This window comes from Acinonyx jubatus, chromosome A1, assembly GCF_027475565.1.
Source record: "Acinonyx jubatus isolate Ajub_Pintada_27869175 chromosome A1, VMU_Ajub_asm_v1.0, whole genome shotgun sequence".
Classification (NCBI taxonomy): domain Eukaryota; kingdom Metazoa; phylum Chordata; class Mammalia; order Carnivora; family Felidae; genus Acinonyx; species Acinonyx jubatus.
Window position 1 is genome coordinate 35,414,583 of NC_069380.1, and position 18,741 is coordinate 35,433,323.

At 36.1% G+C, this 18,741-nt stretch overlaps 1 protein-coding gene across 4 annotated transcripts in view; it reads right to left on the reverse strand.

Annotated features, from left to right (window-relative positions):
* Nucleotides 1-18,741, reverse strand: part of DIAPH3 (diaphanous related formin 3) — a 503,888-nt gene that overhangs the window by 222,849 nt on the left and 262,298 nt on the right. For all 4 annotated transcript variants that reach the window (XM_053216218.1, XM_053216210.1, XM_053216209.1 and 1 more), the window contains one exon: nt 15,374-15,613. In XM_053216218.1, the coding sequence (XP_053072193.1) occupies nt 15,374-15,613 (240 nt within the window). The remainder of the gene's footprint in view (nt 1-15,373; nt 15,614-18,741) is intronic.

An 18,741-nucleotide genomic window follows, 5' to 3' on the forward strand; every position in this document is an offset into this window, starting at 1 on the left:
TTAATTGCGTGCACTTACGAAATTTTTAAATCATCGGTATACTGGGTAACTGTTTATGTACTGTATGTACATCTATGCTTTGCACATAAAAACAGCAAGATACTTTTGCTCCCAAAGAACCAATTTTCTCTCCCTCGAGGGTGGATAAACTCTTGAGCATGTCTGGCTAGAACTCAGAGGAACATACTGGACTAGGTCACCAGTTTGTGAGCCCTCAGCCCCCAAAGCTAAACAGTTGATCAAATGAATGCAAACCAGTACACAGAATGAAAGGAAGCTGGACAGAGGCTTGAAGAGAAGACTAGAGTAGACAATTCTAATCTGAAATGGCCAAGGCATGCAACCAGAAGGGAGAAGTAATGATGCGAAAAACATAAAAAATAAATAGAAGCCAGCTCAGGTTTTGTGTAGTAACTGCGGATGGGGGTGTTGAGGGTGAATAGAAAGCAAATATGTCATCTGGTGGTGTTCCCTATAATTGAGTAATTATTCAGAGCAGATACATATGAAAGGGGGAAAGTCATTTCTTTTGTACAAAGAGTTCATTTGGAGCTGGAAATTCTTGGTATACCTAGTTGTGGACAGCCCTGTTTCCTTGCTTCCTTTCCAACAGTTCAAATGGGGGTGGGTGTGTATGTAATTTTTTTAAAACTCTACATCACTAAATACCATATCATTATCAGACAAGTATCAAACAACTGTTAATATCTGATAGTGGAATTAGGAGAGATAAACTCTACCATCACAAATGTTCAAACACATTACTTATTAGTACAAAAATATCTTATTCCTGGAAATACAGAGCTACCCTCCCACACAACCTGAGTTTCATGATTACTCATGTGATAGATTTAAATGCTACACTGGCCTTTCAACATGCAAATCAAAAGTATGATTCCTTAAGTATGGCACCTTAAAAACTGACTATAGGACACAATCCATTATTTGATACCTTTTTTAAAAGGAACATAAACCACAACATCCATCTGAGTGTTTTAAAAAGCATACCTCAAAAAAGGACTTGACTAACTAGCTAGATTAATTGCCACTAACACGTGTGGATGACCTGGTAATGCTAAACAGTGCCTTTAACTAGTTACATGGTCACTGGTAAGTTACTAGAGTTCAGTTTTCACACAGATAAAATAAGAATATGGGACTGGACAGAAAAAAGAGACTCCAAATTCGCTTTCCACTCCAAAAATATTAAGTATACATTATAGTGGACTCAAGTGTTGATAGACATAGCGAAATCTAATTTTAAAAATACTAAAATAGGGGCGCCTGGGTGGCTCAGTCGGTTAAGCATCTGACTCTTGATTTTGACGCGGTCATGATCTCATGGTTCCTAAGACTGAGCCCTCTGTTGGGCTCTATGCTGACACTGTGCAGAGCCTGCTTGGGATTCTCTCTCTTCTTCCGTCTCTGCCCTCCTCCCCCCTCGTTCTCTCTTTCTCTCTCAAAATAAATAAACTTAAAAAAATACTAGAATAAAAATGAATTAACCTAGTTGTAATCTCAGTTCACAAGTTATTTTTGCATGCTAACGGCCGTTAGAATCTTTCAGTTTGTTTTCACATATACTGAGAATGCCAATCGGATTTATTAAATTACCTTTCAATCCGTAATTTGCTTCACACTATCATGGTTAATGGATAAGGACAGAGTAAAAGTAGCAAAGTTTCATAAATAATTTTTCTCTTGTACAACCAAGACTTAGCATAAAAGCTGTCTTTTGTTTTTGTTTTTTAAAACACCTTAATAATAAACTCTTCTCTCTCCCTCCCCCCTGGCAGCAATGACTGCCTTGGGAACAGCATCCCTTCTGTGGACTCTCAGCTCCCCACTGCTGCCGGTTACACCCCTCCCCTTCAACCATGTTCCTTTCCTGTGAAACTAGATACACGGCCTGTGTAGAATGTTGATTAGCACAAGCACCATCTACCTCTGTAATGTGCAAAGCCCTCAAAGAGCTTTCCAGTAAGTACTATGTATGATGCAACTAAATAGCCAGCCACTGCTAGGATTAAATGTATAAAATCTCTGTGATCTAACAACAACCAATGAGATCAATCTCGATCTTTATTCATGAGCAATAAAAATTCAGAATTAGAATTCTGGAATATAGTTTATAGCATCTACCAGTTTAGTAAATGTTAAGTATACAAGTCAAACAAAAATTCAAGTGGTTCAGAGACCATCACAGAGCTAGACACTAATTTATGGGGCAGAGTGTTATTCTGGCTATATTACTGAAAACATCAACTCCCTAGCAGGTAGCGTATTGGCAACAGTCTAATATTCAAAAGGATGTCCACTGAATAGTAAATGGAAGCAAAATTCTCCCATCCTTTTAGAATCTGTATTTAACATTCGTAAGACCAAAAAAAATAAAATAAAATTCCTAAGTAAATAAATTTGAAATTAAACCTAATAAATGATAAGTTTAGATAAGAAACAAGGATGGCAACTGTTTGTTGATAACATATGGTGTCTCATTTACAAACTGCTATGTGGCTTTAAATTCCAGGGTGGAGAATCTTCATTCAGGTCCTAACATTCTCAGGAAAAAGTACACAAAGTTATTCTTCCTGCATCAATTACTCTATTCCCTCCTCTACTTCTCCCCCATGTCACTTTATAAAAAAGGATAAAAAAGGGCACCTCCCAGAAGCATAAATGCACAAAATATTTATCAAAGTCTTTTTACACACTTGCTCAATTTTTTTTTCACTTTTTGATAAACATGAACAAAAGGGGCACATTTTATTTCCACTAATTACTCCTATCATATATAATCAGCAACTGAACTAGAAGAATAAGGAAAGCTGGGGGGATGGTGCTAATTTTGTTGGAGAGAAAGAACAGTTCACTTGAGCACACTTTGTAACGCTAACTCTTGGAAAGAAAATGAAGCTAAAATATTTGCTTTAAAAATTCATTTAGGTTTAAAAACTATGCTTTATTTAAATTTTAACAGACATTGCTTGACAGGCTTCCTTTTGTTTTATTGCCAAGAGATGTATCTTGCTGATGAGTAATCATCACTGTTAAGTAGAATTTCTTATTTGTATATTGTTTCTTTGAGGTACATTTAATGCAGCATGGATGTCAAATAAACACAAAGATGGATGGAGTTTCTTCAACTGCTCTGTTCATTTCAGACAAAATAACGTTAAAAGAAGATCCTGTAATAAATCATGGCCTACTTGTCACTCTGGAGTAGAATTCCTTTGTAGCTATAATGCAGTGTTTTGGAATATTTTTAAGCCATTCAGCACAAATTCGGATGATATTTAAAGAATATTCCATTGTTTTAATCACAAGAAAAATTCCTAAAATAAAAACTGAGTATCCTTTTGGTGATCCTCAGAATCCAAAGGTCCCACACTCTTTGACTAATGATACTTAAATCATAAGAGTATTGCCAAATCAGTAGCTCTACTTCCATTATTATGCTTCTATTATCTAAGTATGTATCAAAACGGCACTACTGCTCTGGATGTTGGAGACATTGCTGAACACCATAAAAATGACAAAATTACGAGAATCTGTAATTGCCCCAGGAACATTCTAGAAGACCCTAACTTGTGTATGGCAATTAATATGATTAATATTAGAAATAATATTAATGATCAGTTTTTATTATAAATAATAACGGCAATATTAATATTAATGCCATTAACACAAATACCACCGATATTATCATAGCAGTAGCTCTTATGTGACACTTACCCTGAGGCCAGAACTAGTCAAAAAGGATATATTTTAGTGCTTACAACACAAAACATCTTTAGGTGGAACTAGTATTATACACATTACTAAAGAGGAGAAAAAAGACTTGAGAGATGATGTAGCATACACCAGGTCATACAACTACTATCTGATAAGCCCAAGGTTTGAACCCAAGTCTGTTTGAATCCTAAGTTCTTAACTACTACAAAATACAGTTCCTCTACAAAAATCTTTAGATTATTATGTGTCAAAATAAACAAATTTCTCAAAACCACGGTGGACAAAAATGGCAGGTAAGACAACAAAAGAACAGATGCAATTTAAAATACTGAAGCCCTACAACCTGCTAATTTTAGCCTGAAAAGCCTCTAAAAACAGACACCTGCTACCTTGAGGTCATTTCTAGTTCTGAGAGCATGCCATTCTTTCTAATGTTGTATCTATAAATTTAATAAAATGTCACCTAAATCTTATCACTGAAACAGCAAGTCTTTCAACATTGCTAATAGATTAGTGCTGACAAAATATTATTCGAATACGTTTAGATGAAAAGACAGCTGTTAAGTTTAACCTTTAACAGACTTGAACAAGTATACGTACGAACATCACATTCCATCTTAAATCCTATGCAGAATAAAGCGATTTGTGAACGTACGAAATAGGAACTCTAAATAGAAGTTAAAGGTATTCCCATGAAAATAGGTGTGTAAACACATACTATCAAAAAAAAATATCATATTTGCTTAGATAAGAAGGGCAATGTGCCAGGAAAAATTCTCTGGTGAAAACCACAATTATACAATGAATAATGTTTTTTGATATGTGTATAACTGCATTAAAAAAATAATCACCATGCTGATTAATTTTTTTGAAAAGATTGGTTATCTCCCTACAATGGAAATAAAAATCTTAATTTAAATAAAATAAGATGCTTAACATCATTCAGGTCACTGCCATAACTATTACTACCTATAATAAAACTTTCAAAATGATTTTAAAGTAGAGATCAAATGATATTAGGTAAAAAAATATATTAGACAAATTGTGATATTCATATATGAAAATAATTTCTATTCATTGTGTGATTTTCATTTTAAAATGATGAGAGTTTAAATATTAAATAAGAAAATGCTTTATATAATGTGGATTTCTATAATTATAAGCTAGTTTCTTTCATACTCCCCCCCACTTTCCCTGACTTATGTTTTTAATTTATTTCTTTTGGATTTTAGCAACTACAAAAACTGCAGAGTTCAAAGAATTTTTGCACTGTAGTAAAAATTTTAGCTTATTACATTATCTACTGTATTGTTCAATATTCTGTTTATTTATATAGCCTCCTTATCCGCAAGACATTTAAAACAGCTCAGTATTCTTTAATATAAATGGACCAAATACATAAATTTTAAATTGAATGTTCTACCTTTTATTTTTTAAATCCTAGATTTTATTTTTTTAAAGCAGTTTCAACTTTACAGAAAAAAAAATGAGCAGAAAATACAGAGCTCCCATATACCCTCTCCTCCATCCAAATTTCCCTATTAGTAACATTTTACATGGGTGTGGTACATTTGTCACAACTGATGACATTATTCTTAAGATCCGCTGCCTTCTACAGTTGTAGGGGGGTTGACAATGAAGATCATATATCTACCATTATACCATCATACAGAAGAGTTTCACCCACCCAATTCCCAAACTCCCCGTGCTCTTATTCAAATCTTCTGTATTCTCTCTCCATCATAACCCCTGACAACCACTGGTCTTTTTACCATTTCTATAATTTTCTCTCTTCCAAAGAGTCATACATATATTTGGAATCATCCAGTATGTAGTCTTTTCAAATTGGCCTCTTTCACTTAATAACATGAATTTAAGCTTCCTCCAAATCTTCTCTTGGCTTGGGAGATCATTTATTTTTATCGCTGAATACTATTCTATTGTGCGGAGGCATTACAGTTTGTTTATCCATTCACCTACTGAAGGACATCTTAGTTATTTCCAAATATTGGCAATTACAAATAAAGCTGCTTATAAACATTTGTGCACAGGTTTTCAACGCCTTTGAATAAGTAAGGCGTTAAAAGTAAGTAAGAGTGTGATCACTGAATTCTAAATTTATGTTTAACTTGGTTACTGCCCAACAGTCTTCCAACAGAGATGTACCATTTTGCATTCTCTTCCTGTTGTACTACATTTTTGCCAGGATTTGAACTTGCCAATGTTTCAGATTTTAGCCATTCTAATAGATGTGTACGTTGTCTCATTGTTTCAGCTTGCAATTCTCTGCTATGATGTTGGCTATCTGCTCATATATTTATTTGCCATTTGTAAATCTTCTTTGGTGATATGTCCAGTCAGGTCTTTTGACCATTTCTTAATTGTTTTCTTGTTGAATTTCAAGAGTTATTTATATATTTTGGATAGAAGTCCTTTATTAGATATGCGTTTTGCAAGGATTTTCTCCCCGTCTGTGGTGTGTCTTCTTTTTTATATATTTTTAAGTTTATTGATTTTGACTTTGGGAGGGAGGACGGGAGCGAGGGGGAGGGAGGGAGGGAGGCAGAAAGAAAGAGAGAGAGGAAAACAGAAAATCCCAAGCAGTCTCCATGCTGCCAGCATGGACCCCGACCTGGGGCTTTACATCACAAACCGTGAGATTATGACCTGAACTGAAATCAAGAATCAGAGGTTTAACCGATTTAGCCACGCAGGCACTCCCATCTTCTCTCTTAAGAGTGTTTTTGCAGAGTTTTCCATTTTGATGAAATCCAACTTCTCACTATTTTTCTTTCAAGGATCATGCTTTTGGTACCCTATCTAAAAAGTCATTGACAAAACTAAAGTCACCTGAATTTTCTCTTATCTTCTAAAAGTTGTACAGCTTTGCATTTTACATGTAGGGCTATGTCCATTTTGAATTAATTTTTATGAAAGGCCTGAGGTCTGTATGGAGATACAGTTTTTGTTTTGTTTTGTTTTGTTTTGGTTTTGTTTTCGGCATGTTTATGTGCAGTTGTTCCAGCACCACTTCTTCAAAAGACTGTTATTTCAGGATGCCTGGGTGGCTCGGTCGGTTAAGCATCCGACTTCGGCTCAAGTCATGATCTCGCCATTTGTGAGTTTGAGCCCCGCATGGGGCTCTGTGCTCACAGTGTGGAGCCTAGAGGCCACTTGGCTTTCTGTGTCTCCTTTTCTCCCTGCTCTTCCCCTGATCATGCTATGTCTTTCCTTCAAAAATAAACAAACATTCAAAGAAAATTAAAAAAAAAAAGGCTGTTATTTCTCCATTGATTACCTTTGTTTCTTTGTCAAAGATTTGACTATATTTATGTGGAGTTATTTCTGGGCTCTCTATTCTGTCTCATTGATCTGTCCACCTTTTTTTTTTTTTAACCAATATAAGAATATTTTGATTATTGCAGCTTTGTAATTCTTGAAGTCCAGGAGTATCAGTCCTCTGACTCTGTTCCTCTTCAGTGTTGTGTTGGCTTTTCTGGGTCTTTTACATGCCCATATGGCCTTTAGATTCAATTTGTCAATATTCACAAAATAGCTTGCTGGGATTTTGATTAGGATTGCATGGAATCTACAGATCAAGTTGGGAAGAAGAAATATCTAAATAATATTGAACATTCTTTTCCATTAACATGGAATATCTAATTCTTTATTAGCTCTTTTTTGATTTTTTTCATCAAAGTTTTATAGTTTTTCTCATAAGAATCTTGTACATATTTTAAATACTACTCTTTTGTGTACTAACATAAATGATATTGTTTTTCAAGTTCAGCTCTTCGTTGCTGGTTTTTGGAAAGTGATTAATTTTTTTATGTCAACTTCATATCCTGAAACTTTGCTATAATCACCTACCAGTTCCAAGAGGTATATATATATTTTTTCTTTTTGGTTTTGGTCAATTTGGTAGGGCTTTCTACACAGGCAAACATTTCACCTATGAACAAAGACACTTTTATTTATTCCTTCTCAATCTATACAACTTCTATTTCATTTTCTTGTCTTACTGCATTAGCTAAGACTTCCAATACAATGCTGAATAAGAAGGGTACCAGGGGAGTGGCTCAGTGGCTCGGTCAGTTAAGCGACTGACTCTAGATTTTAGCTCAGGTCATGATTTCATGGTTCACAAGTTTGAGTCCCAAAACAGGCTCCATACTGACAGTGTGGACTCTGCTTGAGATTCTCTCTCTCCCTCTCTCTCTGCCCCTCCCCCACTCACTCTAAGTAAATAAACAAAACTAAAAAAAAAAAAAAAAAAAAAAAAGAATTTTGACCAGGGACATGCTTTTCTTTGCCCAATGTTAGAGGGAAAACATTCGGTTTCTTACCATTAAGTACAATGCTAGCTGTAGTTTTTGTAGATATTCTTTATCAACTTGAGGAAGTCCCCCTCTATATTTCTAGTTTCTTGAGTTTTTTACATGAATGTCTGTTGGATTTTATCAAATGCTTTTTCTGCATATATTAACATGATCAAATGATTTTTCTTCTTTGGCCTATAGATGTAATGGCTTCTATTAACTGATTTTCAAATGTTTAACCAGTCTCCCACACCTGTAATAAATCCTGCTTGGTTGTAGTATATATTTCTTTTTTACACATTATTGGTTTGGCTTATAACATTTTGCTAAGAATTTTTGCATATGTTTTTATGAGAGATATTGGCCAATAACTTTCCTTTCTTGTAATGTCTTTGGCTTCAGTGTATACCCATTTTTATCATTGTACTCCCCACCTCTGCTACCTAAGAACAAATGTTCACAAATGCCATTGTCTAACTGTGGAGATAATAATCCTGCACATTTTGCCTCTATTCCAAAAATGCAAGAACAATGCAAACCGTTGACAAAGAAGAGGTAAACAATAAATTTCCTCGACTATCAGGAATGGAGCATCTTATTCAATTTTTGATTTTTCATTTTGAAAATACACAAAAGCAGGAGACTGGAGTAAAGCAGAGATGATTGGTAAGGTTCTTCTTGGGTGCTCCCTCTAAAGGATAGGAGGCCTGTCTATAAGCATGGTGTTAAGGCCAATTCTGAGACTATGTGTTTGGGGGAAAAGAGATTTTATAGATTAGCAATGTTTTTCATGAAAATGGTGAGATGATAGCACACAAGTAGTGTATCTGCTGATCGTGAGTAAAGCCACTCTAATTCTAGTAAAAGAATATTTCTTTTAAAAAAAAAAAATTTTTAATGTTTATTTTTGAGACAGAGGGAGACAGAGCACGAGTGGGGGAGGGTCAGAGAGAGAGGGAGACACAGAATCCGAAAACAGGCTCCAGGCTCTGAGCTGTCAGCACAGAGCCCAATGCGGGGCTCGAACCCATGACCCGTGAGATCATGACCTGAGCTGAAGTCAGATGCTTAACCGACTAAGCCATCTAGGCGCCTCAAAGAATATTTCTAATTTACAATGATTAATAGCAGTTGAAAAAAAAAAACTAAGATAATATGAATACAATTTATCAAAAACATTATTTAGTAAACCCAACTAAATATTTCTTGGAAAATGCTATTGATTAAATGTGTTACTGAATGAATCAAAGGGGTTAAAAATCCTAGATAGCTTCACGTTGCTTTGGAAGTCAACATTTCAGTGACTTAATTGGCTGGATGTAAAATAAGAATGGCATTTGTTATCTGCAAGTCTTTGGCCAAAAACTGCTTTACTTTCAAAGGGTGCCAAAATTCACTGGTGTGATTTTGCCAATCCGATAAAGAATAAAAACCTCTCTAAAATCCTTCTAAAACACAATGTAGATGGAACAGTGGATTTGTTTGGCAGAGGTCTTTCTTCAAAATAACTTCATAGAGTGAATGAAAAGGTGATATAGGAGAAGCAAAATTTCACACAAAAAGCTTCACAGTATGATCCGATCTGAGTGTAACAGGTGATAGGCAGAGTTATTTGTCTCCTGCTTTTTATATAATGACTGAAACTCTATCTGTAGAAGGTAGAACCCTGAAGAATAACTCAGGACACTGGCCATCAACTTTTTTCAGTTCTGCCGTGTGCCTGAGATTCACACTCTACCCACTCTTTTTCTTCACTATCAGGGTAGTGTTGAGCTCGGCATGAAAAAAAAAAAACAACAACAAAAACAAAAAAAAGCAGTTTTTGGAAATATTTTCACCCCTCATTCTTAAGTGAAGACATAGACCTGTTTTCTTTTTTGTTTTTGTTCTTGTATTGGTTGGGTTTTGCTTTTGTATGTTTGTTTCTTGGCTGGTTCCACACCACCAACCAGAGATTTTTCCATTCTGGGATAAAGTAGGGCAGAAGACAAAATGATTCTCAGCTCAGTTTGTGCATTAAAATCATCCAGGAGACCTCTAAGAAGCCACTAATCAAGATCCACATCCATACACGCTGAAGTAATTGATCCAATGTGGGGCTGACACATCAATATTTCTTAAAGGGCGCTCGCTCCTGGTTGAGAGTCAATGTCCTACAGGAAGAACTGTTCACAATTTCAAGAAATCACTCACTGGAGTTGGTGGAGGCATCATTCAAAAAGGAAATGAAATGGCTGGTTTTTGTTCTGTGTTGTTTTTCTCCTTCAAAGATCTTCCTCATCACAGCTTTAGTTAGCTTTATTCTACTTTGGTTAGCCTGAGCTTATAAAAAGAATATACAGGATATCAGATACAAATTTCATGTACTTCAATGAACAAAAAAAAAAAAAAGAAAAAAAAAGTCTTTTAAATGGAAAAAAAATCAAACTCAAGAGGAGACAAAAACCAATCTTGCCTGCCACTTCCCAACCCTTTAACACCTAACTTCCGACTATCCTAAACTTCCGTTACTACATGTCCTTTGAGGACTTCACCTTTGAGGTGAACTCACTGTATGTTCTACTGCCAACGAGAAGAGAGAAGTTTTCCTACAATGTGATAATACTGATCAATTTATAATGGAATCAGCAATTACTTGTTTCTGCAATTTCCCCCCCAAAATAGCTAACACTGACAAAAGTCAGTTATTACACTTTGTAAACTCTTCCAAAATTTATATCTACTATCCCAATACAATGTAATTACTTAGAACAAAGAGTTATATTTTATAACTACATCATCCAGTTGTACTGATTGGGATAATTTGTAACTTGGAAATTACTTATCATTAGACATTAGGAAATATTAAACACATGCTATAGCCATAGTATATGGATTGATGATACCTGTTGTTTTTTTTTTAATTTACAAGGTAAAAATCCTCTCATAGATTTTAATATAGTGTTAAACTTTGATGATTGGGTCAACTCATTCTTTTGCTAGAACACTGATCTACTTGGAGAAAGAAGAAAAAAAAAGATGTTTGCATCACCAATAGGTTCTCTAAGAAAATTAACTTCAACACTAATCACATGTAAATTTTTTCTAGGTGGGCATTTTGGTGAGGCAATCACCTACCATTTACTGATTGAATTTCTAAGGATACGGATTTGCATTTAATCAATAGCAGGTCCTGAAAAAAGAATATAATCTCCAATTGCATATTATCCAATTTTTATCTAGTCTAGCAATATCTTTGGCGGACTTTATGAATGACAAGAAGTTCATCCATTCTTTTACATATTCTAACGTTTATCCTTTTAAATAGTCAAGCCATCCGAAACCAAGGTATTTATACCATTTTACTTAAACTAGAAATAGCATTATGTAACTGAAGAGTATATTTGTATCTTTCCACAAGGGTTCCCTTGATGTGTCAAACCCTACCAGGCTCTGGCCCATACTCCTAGGGAAAGGATAGGGGGAGGGGAGGGAAAAATGGTTCTAAAAGAAAGATCCTAATGTAACGGATTCATTCATTTACTGTTTTAAAGAACACAGCTCAATGTCGTATTTTTCTAACAATACACGTGCAAATTTTCTTGTGAAGTTCAGCTTTGGCAAAGGAGGAGAAACCTCTTAGTTCACAAAAAGTTTCACGACCATGTCTGTACTTCACTTTTACCACCAGAAAGCCTCTAAAAGTCTACTTTAATTTTTATTTACATCTTAATAGAAACTTGCTTATGTTTACCTTGTTTCTTATATTTTATTTTTACATTTATTTAACAGAGGCCACATCCAATCTTTAGGGTAAAAAAACCCACGCGATCCTTTTCCCTCTGAACTCAGAGCTATTATATTTAGCTACCTCCATTATAAAGGTATGCAAAGATGTAATACAGCCCTTAAAATTAAGCTATAATCTATATAGATTTCACAATTCATATAATTATTTATAAAGGATGAAAAGTTAACAACTTAGTAGAACTCCATGTACTTCTCATAGTAGAGCTAAATTTACAAAGGGTATTTAAAAGTAAAGGTTTTGAATACAGAATATTAGATGTCATATAATTACCCAGCATGTTTTAACAAATTAAAATATTACCCTTTCTACTGTCAAATACATATGGAATTCCTTTTATGGGGGCTTATCACCAAACCAAATGCTTTATACTCAGTGTGAAAATTCAATCACAATTGTCAAAGATCAAGCTGCTACTTCTGATAACGTACATGATGAGATATCATCTTGTTCAATATAAGCTTTCAACTTGACATGTAGGCTAATAAAAAATATAAAGTTGTAGTATTTATTTTCTTTCTTGCACAACAGAAGAATCCTAAGAGGGATGGTCAAAATATCTAGTATCGTTGCCTGAAAATACAGTCAACTCTTATCTGGAGACAGATTAACTGGTTTACAGATTAGCTGTAGTAAAATAATAGCAGCATGCATTGCTTTTGTAAAAGATTTTTAAATTATTATGCAGCAGCCACTGTCTAGCAGTATGAGAGAATGCCTACTCTAACTACATAAAAGGCACAACTTGGTGTCCATTTTGTCTGGTGCATTGTCATTTATTGAGTATTTGCTATGCACCAAGGCACTGTATTAGGCTATTCTACCTCATCACTCAGACCTAATCTCTTGTCAACAGCTCCCTTTCGAGGAAGTGTATGAGGGAGTCGACTGCAGTTCTGAGACACAAACTCTACAGAAGAAAAGACCCTTAGCACTAAGAAACAAATTTCAGTTGATTTGTAGGTGTAAACTTCTCCCCAACTTTGCTCTTCATCCTGTTTTTCTTCCTTTGCTTCCTTTCTCAGGGAAAGCCTGAGAAAGGCTTGCCTCTGCTTGCCTCCTTGCCCTTCCACCTCCAAGCTCATTATCAACACTCCAACAGTTCCCTAGATATTCCTTAAATGCGCATACTCCCCTCCCCCCGCCCCTCCCATCCTACCCCAAGTCCTTTTGCCACTACCCTAGCCTGCACTTCCATTGTCTCAAAGTACCTTCACTGTTTCATAACGGACAAATATTTGCTAAATAGTTAAAGCAGCTTCCATCAGATTCCCTTTAAGACACTGAGGTAAACAAGGGGTAGGAAACACTAAAAATAGCCTGAACTCAATCACTTTTGAGCAACCACATCACACATGTCAGTATCGAGGAGTTATCTTTGATCTCTCCTTTTTCCCTTCATCTTCCCTATCTATCTTCTCCGCTTGAGTTCCTCAGTCCACTCTCCTAGATCACGTGCTACATACGTCAGTCAGTCAGTCAGAGAACCTCTCCCAGCTATAACCCTCTACCCCAGTGCTGTCCAGTAGAATTTTCTACAGTGATGGAAAATGTGCTATATTTATGCTGCCAACACGTATGGACACTTATTGGCTTGAAACATAGCCAGTGTGCCTGAGGCACTTGCTAATTTTATTTAAATTTTAATTAATTTAAATGTAAATAGCCACATATGGCTAATGGTAACAGTACTGGACAGGGCACCTTAACTTTCTTCCACACTGCTATTAGAATTATGTTCTCACAAGACGTCTCTGATATCATCACTTCTACTAAAAACTAACAGGTTTCCATAAATCTTCACCATAAGGAATGGCGCTGAAGGTGCTTTCCAATGTAGACCAATTTACTATTTCATTTGCCTGTTCGCCATTCCTTTCCCGTCTAGGCTTCCCATCACTTGGTGTACTCACATACTCCGTGAAATGACCCTTCATGCAAACTGATGGATTTAGCTTAGAACGCCTTTTCCTCTCAGGGAACATCCACTCGCACTTCCAGACTCAGCTCAAATTCCTTCTCCAAATGCTTAACTGTCCCCTCCTAACTGTGCTAGCCTCTCTCTCTCTCAACTCTGTGCCATAACTTTTTGTATACAGCTCTATTAAAAAAATTAATAATAATTAATGGTGAAAAACGGGGGTTCATGTATGCCGGGTAAATAAGTACATCCATTCAATGGGATGACCAGGTCAAGCATTTGGCACAGGAATAAGCAAGCACTCTACAAATGTGTAAAGTCTTCAATACATGTATTATGAATTGCACCTCCCATGCTAGGGATCTTAACTGAATACATCAAGCTCAGGAACTGAGAGGAAAATAAAAAGATGGAGTTGGGGTGGGGCAAGCTCACAGGTGTTGATACCAACTGGAGGCTTAGGTCAGGAACACTGTATAAGGCAAGTCTCGAAAGCACTGGGAGATTAACTGTTCAAGCCAACCCACAGCTAAAACTGAACTTGCTTCTCACCTTCCCTATCTCACTGGCAACGGCAGCACTGGTTTCCCCCGCTACCCAAAAGTAGAGTGTCCCCACGAAACCTTTCATTTGGCCTTTAAGCCAAATGGCATAAAGCAAAAAAGCAATCCCCATTTTGTAAAAGCGAAAATCCTCTTTGGATTTCAGTTTGAAAAGAGGTTACATACATGCTAATGTAGGTCTTTCAGGAAAATCAAGTGGTATAAAGCAAACTTCTGGATAGTGGGGAAAATCAGTCATCAAATTCCTTAATCAGGTGGTATAGATGTTAGCAGGTCAAGAACAAAAGAAGGCTTTTCTTGTGATGTGTAACAAGAAGAATTCATTGTAAGCAGATCAATAAAGCACTATTGCTATGGCCCTCTTCCTAGGAAAGAACTCTGTTATATGAAAACAGTGAATATATTTGCCGTAACAGTATTTAACATGTGGAAGAACTCAGGAGGAAAAAAAAAAAATCTCTAAACTTACTCAATTTTCACATCCTTTAAAATTATATTTAGATAGAAACATTTCAAAATCATCAGTGATACCCGAGGTATGTCTGTCTATTCCTAATAAGGGAATTTCCCCCTTTATATAAAGCAGTTTCACTCTTTTCTCCCTTTAGTCAGCTTGCAAAAAACGAAACAAAACAAAAACACACAGAACTATTTAAATAGGTAAAGTAAAAACTGAAGCGACAATCTTAAGCAATTCTCAATATGTATATACCACCATTTGCAGTCACTTGAATTGAATATTAGATTTAAATATTTTGATGTTCCATTTCATTAGGTAGGGAAAGCATAGGTTTATGACATAATTCTGTTATTAAACAAAATCCTTCAGTTGGATTTGCAGATCAGAGAAAATTAATATTTGGATTTAGCTCAGAGGTTGAGTAAATTAGCTCAGTTCACTCTGGGTTTGGGTCCATGGTTTGGTTCAAATTCTCGATAATGAACACATCAAAATAAAAATATTTAAATAATGTAATCAGGGCTGACATTTAAGAATGGGTGTCCAGGCAAATATGTGTTTAAAAAAAAAAAAAAAAAAACAACTCACTTTACAGAGAGAGCTAAGGTTAAATCCGAAGGTTTGAGCATTCCGGGAGCCAGCGTTCATGTAGTTTCCCATTAGCAACACAAGTTCCAGCAACTTGCTAAAGCTTTTGCTTTTCTTTATCTGCTCACAGGCAGTACTGACAGCCATGATGTCAGGTTTGATGCTGTTCACCTGCTCTTCAAACTGAAGCTTAAAGAGAATAGCACTGAGCCGTGGCCGGAGTCTCTTCACATTGCTCATCTGATTGAAAAGAAAATAGCAGATTTCCTTTAAAATGCATGGTATACTTTAGTACTGTACGACTGCAAGTAATCTGGGATGATTTATTGGTATGACAGTGCCGAGGAAGCAATATGTCCCTTAAAACTGATAGCAGGGAGAGAGAGAAAAGCCTTGCTTGTTTTTGTGAGCAATCAAGAGTCATCCCTCAAAGAAAAAATTAACAATTTAGATGCTCAGGGAAAAGAAAGCTTTAATTAAATGACAAAGTTAAAGTGATAAGATACATATAATTTTTCAACAAAGACTAAATTTTAAAAAAGGTGGCAGGGTACAGAGGCAACAAATGACAAAGCATTTCTCTCATTAATTTTTGTTCAACACTGGAAAAGGTTGGGTCATGTTTAAAACATTCAGAAAGGTCTAAAGAGGGTTTGTTTTCTTCAAATAGCAACTGCTGTCCTCAGAAGCCCTGCTGACTAACAGTATGTGTTAGATGGAGGGAAAGTAAATAGGTCCCAATTTGTACTAAATTGACTTTCTAGAGAAACACAGAGAAGTAGAATGACTCCTGACACACACTAAATTAGCAGAGTGGATGTTAAGGAACATGGGCGAAGCCAGAGCCAGAAGCCATGCAAAGCTATGGGTCCATCAGATGCCAAGTTAACCCTGTTTGGGACTCTGCGTTCCCTTCTTGGGAGCGTGGGGGCTGAAGATGTTGAAAAGAACAAAAAGCCTAGAGAGTCAGCAAGTTCTTGCCTTAAACTTACTCCCCCGTATTCTATCACAGGGGAGAAGAGCCATTTTACTGAAGGCTGGAGACAAAGGGCATTTAAGCTGTGTATGAATTCACTGACCAAACGTGCTAGGGATTGAGACTTTAAACACATTGATGATGCAATAACAGTAAACCTATTGAACTTCAACAGCTATTATAAATAAAAGCAGTGTGAGGCAAGGTCAGGAAAAAAACAAAAACAAAAAACAAACAACCAACAGTGACACAACACCTTACGGTTAAAATAGGGAATAGGTCTGTTAGTCACAGAGTATAAAAGAAAACGTAAAGAACAATGTCACACAAAGCTTATAGGATTTCTGTTCAGGAGACAGAAGACTATCTGCTCATAATACAATGGCTGCTGTTTACAGTTAAACAGACCAGACAAAAGCCTGGATTTATTAGATCCAAAAAGATATTAGATCCAAAAGGATACTTGCTTGGACATAACAATACAGCCCAGCATACTCATCTAACAAGAACTGAGCAGTAAGGAGTTAACTCTCAGCAGATACATCTTCAGATGGACCAAATCCTTACAGTGATTGAGAAAGTTTCTTAGCAAATAATATAAATATCTAATTCACATTTAGTATTCTCTCCAGTCACCTGATGTTTTAATGTTTAAGTGGACACAGCCAAGATTCTAAGAGTTCGACTGACGTAGTTAATTGCCCTCCACACAGAACTTTTGAAAAGGTCTTAAAATTCTGAGTTCAAGGAATGTCTTCAAATTTGCTTGTCTAGGGGAAATATTTTTTTTTCTTCTTACAAGAAAGTAAAAAGGGTGGGGCGCCTGGGTGGCTCAGTGGGTTGAGCGTCTGACTCTTGATTTCGGCTCAGGTCCGGATCTCAAGGTTTGTGGAATCGAGCGAGGCCTATGGCAGGCTCTGCACTGACAGTAGGGAGTCTGCTTAGGATTCCCTCTCTCCCTCTGTCCGCCCCTCCGCTGCTCATGCTCTCGCACTCTCTCAAAATAAACAAACATTGAAACAAAAAAAGTAAAAAGACTATAAGCTCAAAAAAGACGTAAGAACAAAACAAGAACTAATAACGGTTTCATAGAATACATTTAGTATAAAATTTTAGAAAGATAAAATGAAGCCCGGTTAGAATGTCAATTGTTAGCAGGCATGAATCCTTCTGTTTGGGCACTATATGTGCAGCTACACTGAGTCAAACAGTGATTACTTCTCATAACGTCATTTCACGTGTCTTGTCTGTTTTTTTTTTTTTTTTATTTTTTTTTAAACGTTTATTTTTGAGACAGAGAGAGACAGAGCATGATTGGGGGAGGGTCAGAGAGAGGGAGACACAGAATCTGAAACAGGCTTCAGGCTCTGAGCTGTCAGCACAGAGCCCCATGTGGGGCTCGAACTCACAGACCGCGAGATCATGACCTGAGCCGAAGTCGGCCGCTTAACCGACTGAGCCACCCCGGTGCCCCCAAACGTGTCTTAAGTGCTCCCAAATAAACTAAATTCTCTAAATTTTTATGCTTAACCATTGCAAATGGTATTCACATTATATTGGGCCAACTCTGTATTAGTGCTCTATTCCATTTAATATACCCTCTAGAGTAGTAAGGTAGAGGACTCACATGAGTACACGTGGTTATGGCCATTCAAAAGGTGTATGATGCTCCCGTGGCATGTTTTCAACCTGTGCCCTTATTCATGATAGTTTGTTACTTTGCCGTAAACATGAGAAGTATCCCAGGAAAATATTATTACAAAATATATTAATTTTAACCTATATTAATGTACTAATTTATGCACAAAGAGAAAAAAACTGCTTAAATGCCTCGATTATACTGTCCCCAAATATGTTAAAGCTTTCCTGCTGACAAGCTAACCATATGTAGCCAGGATAAAGTAATTAATTTTCCTAGAAAAATATAACCTAGATTTGTATGAGTAATGAGTTTACCTGGCACTAGGGACAGGTACCTTGAAAAGACAGAGTAAGTGTATGATGTAATGCAGAACAAAATGCTATGAATTCATGAAAAACCCTGACAAAGCCAGGAAACCTAAAAACACATTTTAGAGCAACATCTTTTAAAATCAGATGTCCTTTCCATATTGTTCTTTCTTCCAAATTTCAAATAGGATTTAGACTAATAAAAAATAAATGTATTTTAGTGAACAAAAATCACTGAGCTGGAAAAAAAACCTGAGAGATCACCTGGAACTCATTCTGGTCTTCAGTCTACTATTGAATAGCCTACTCTGATCCTGCAGGACACATGGCTGTCCCCATTATTTAAAAACAAAAGTCTTAAAGTACACTAACATTCTAAGGTCGAGATCTTGGGATCTGTGATAAGAATAGCAGGGTTCTTTTTGTCATTAATCAAATCAGA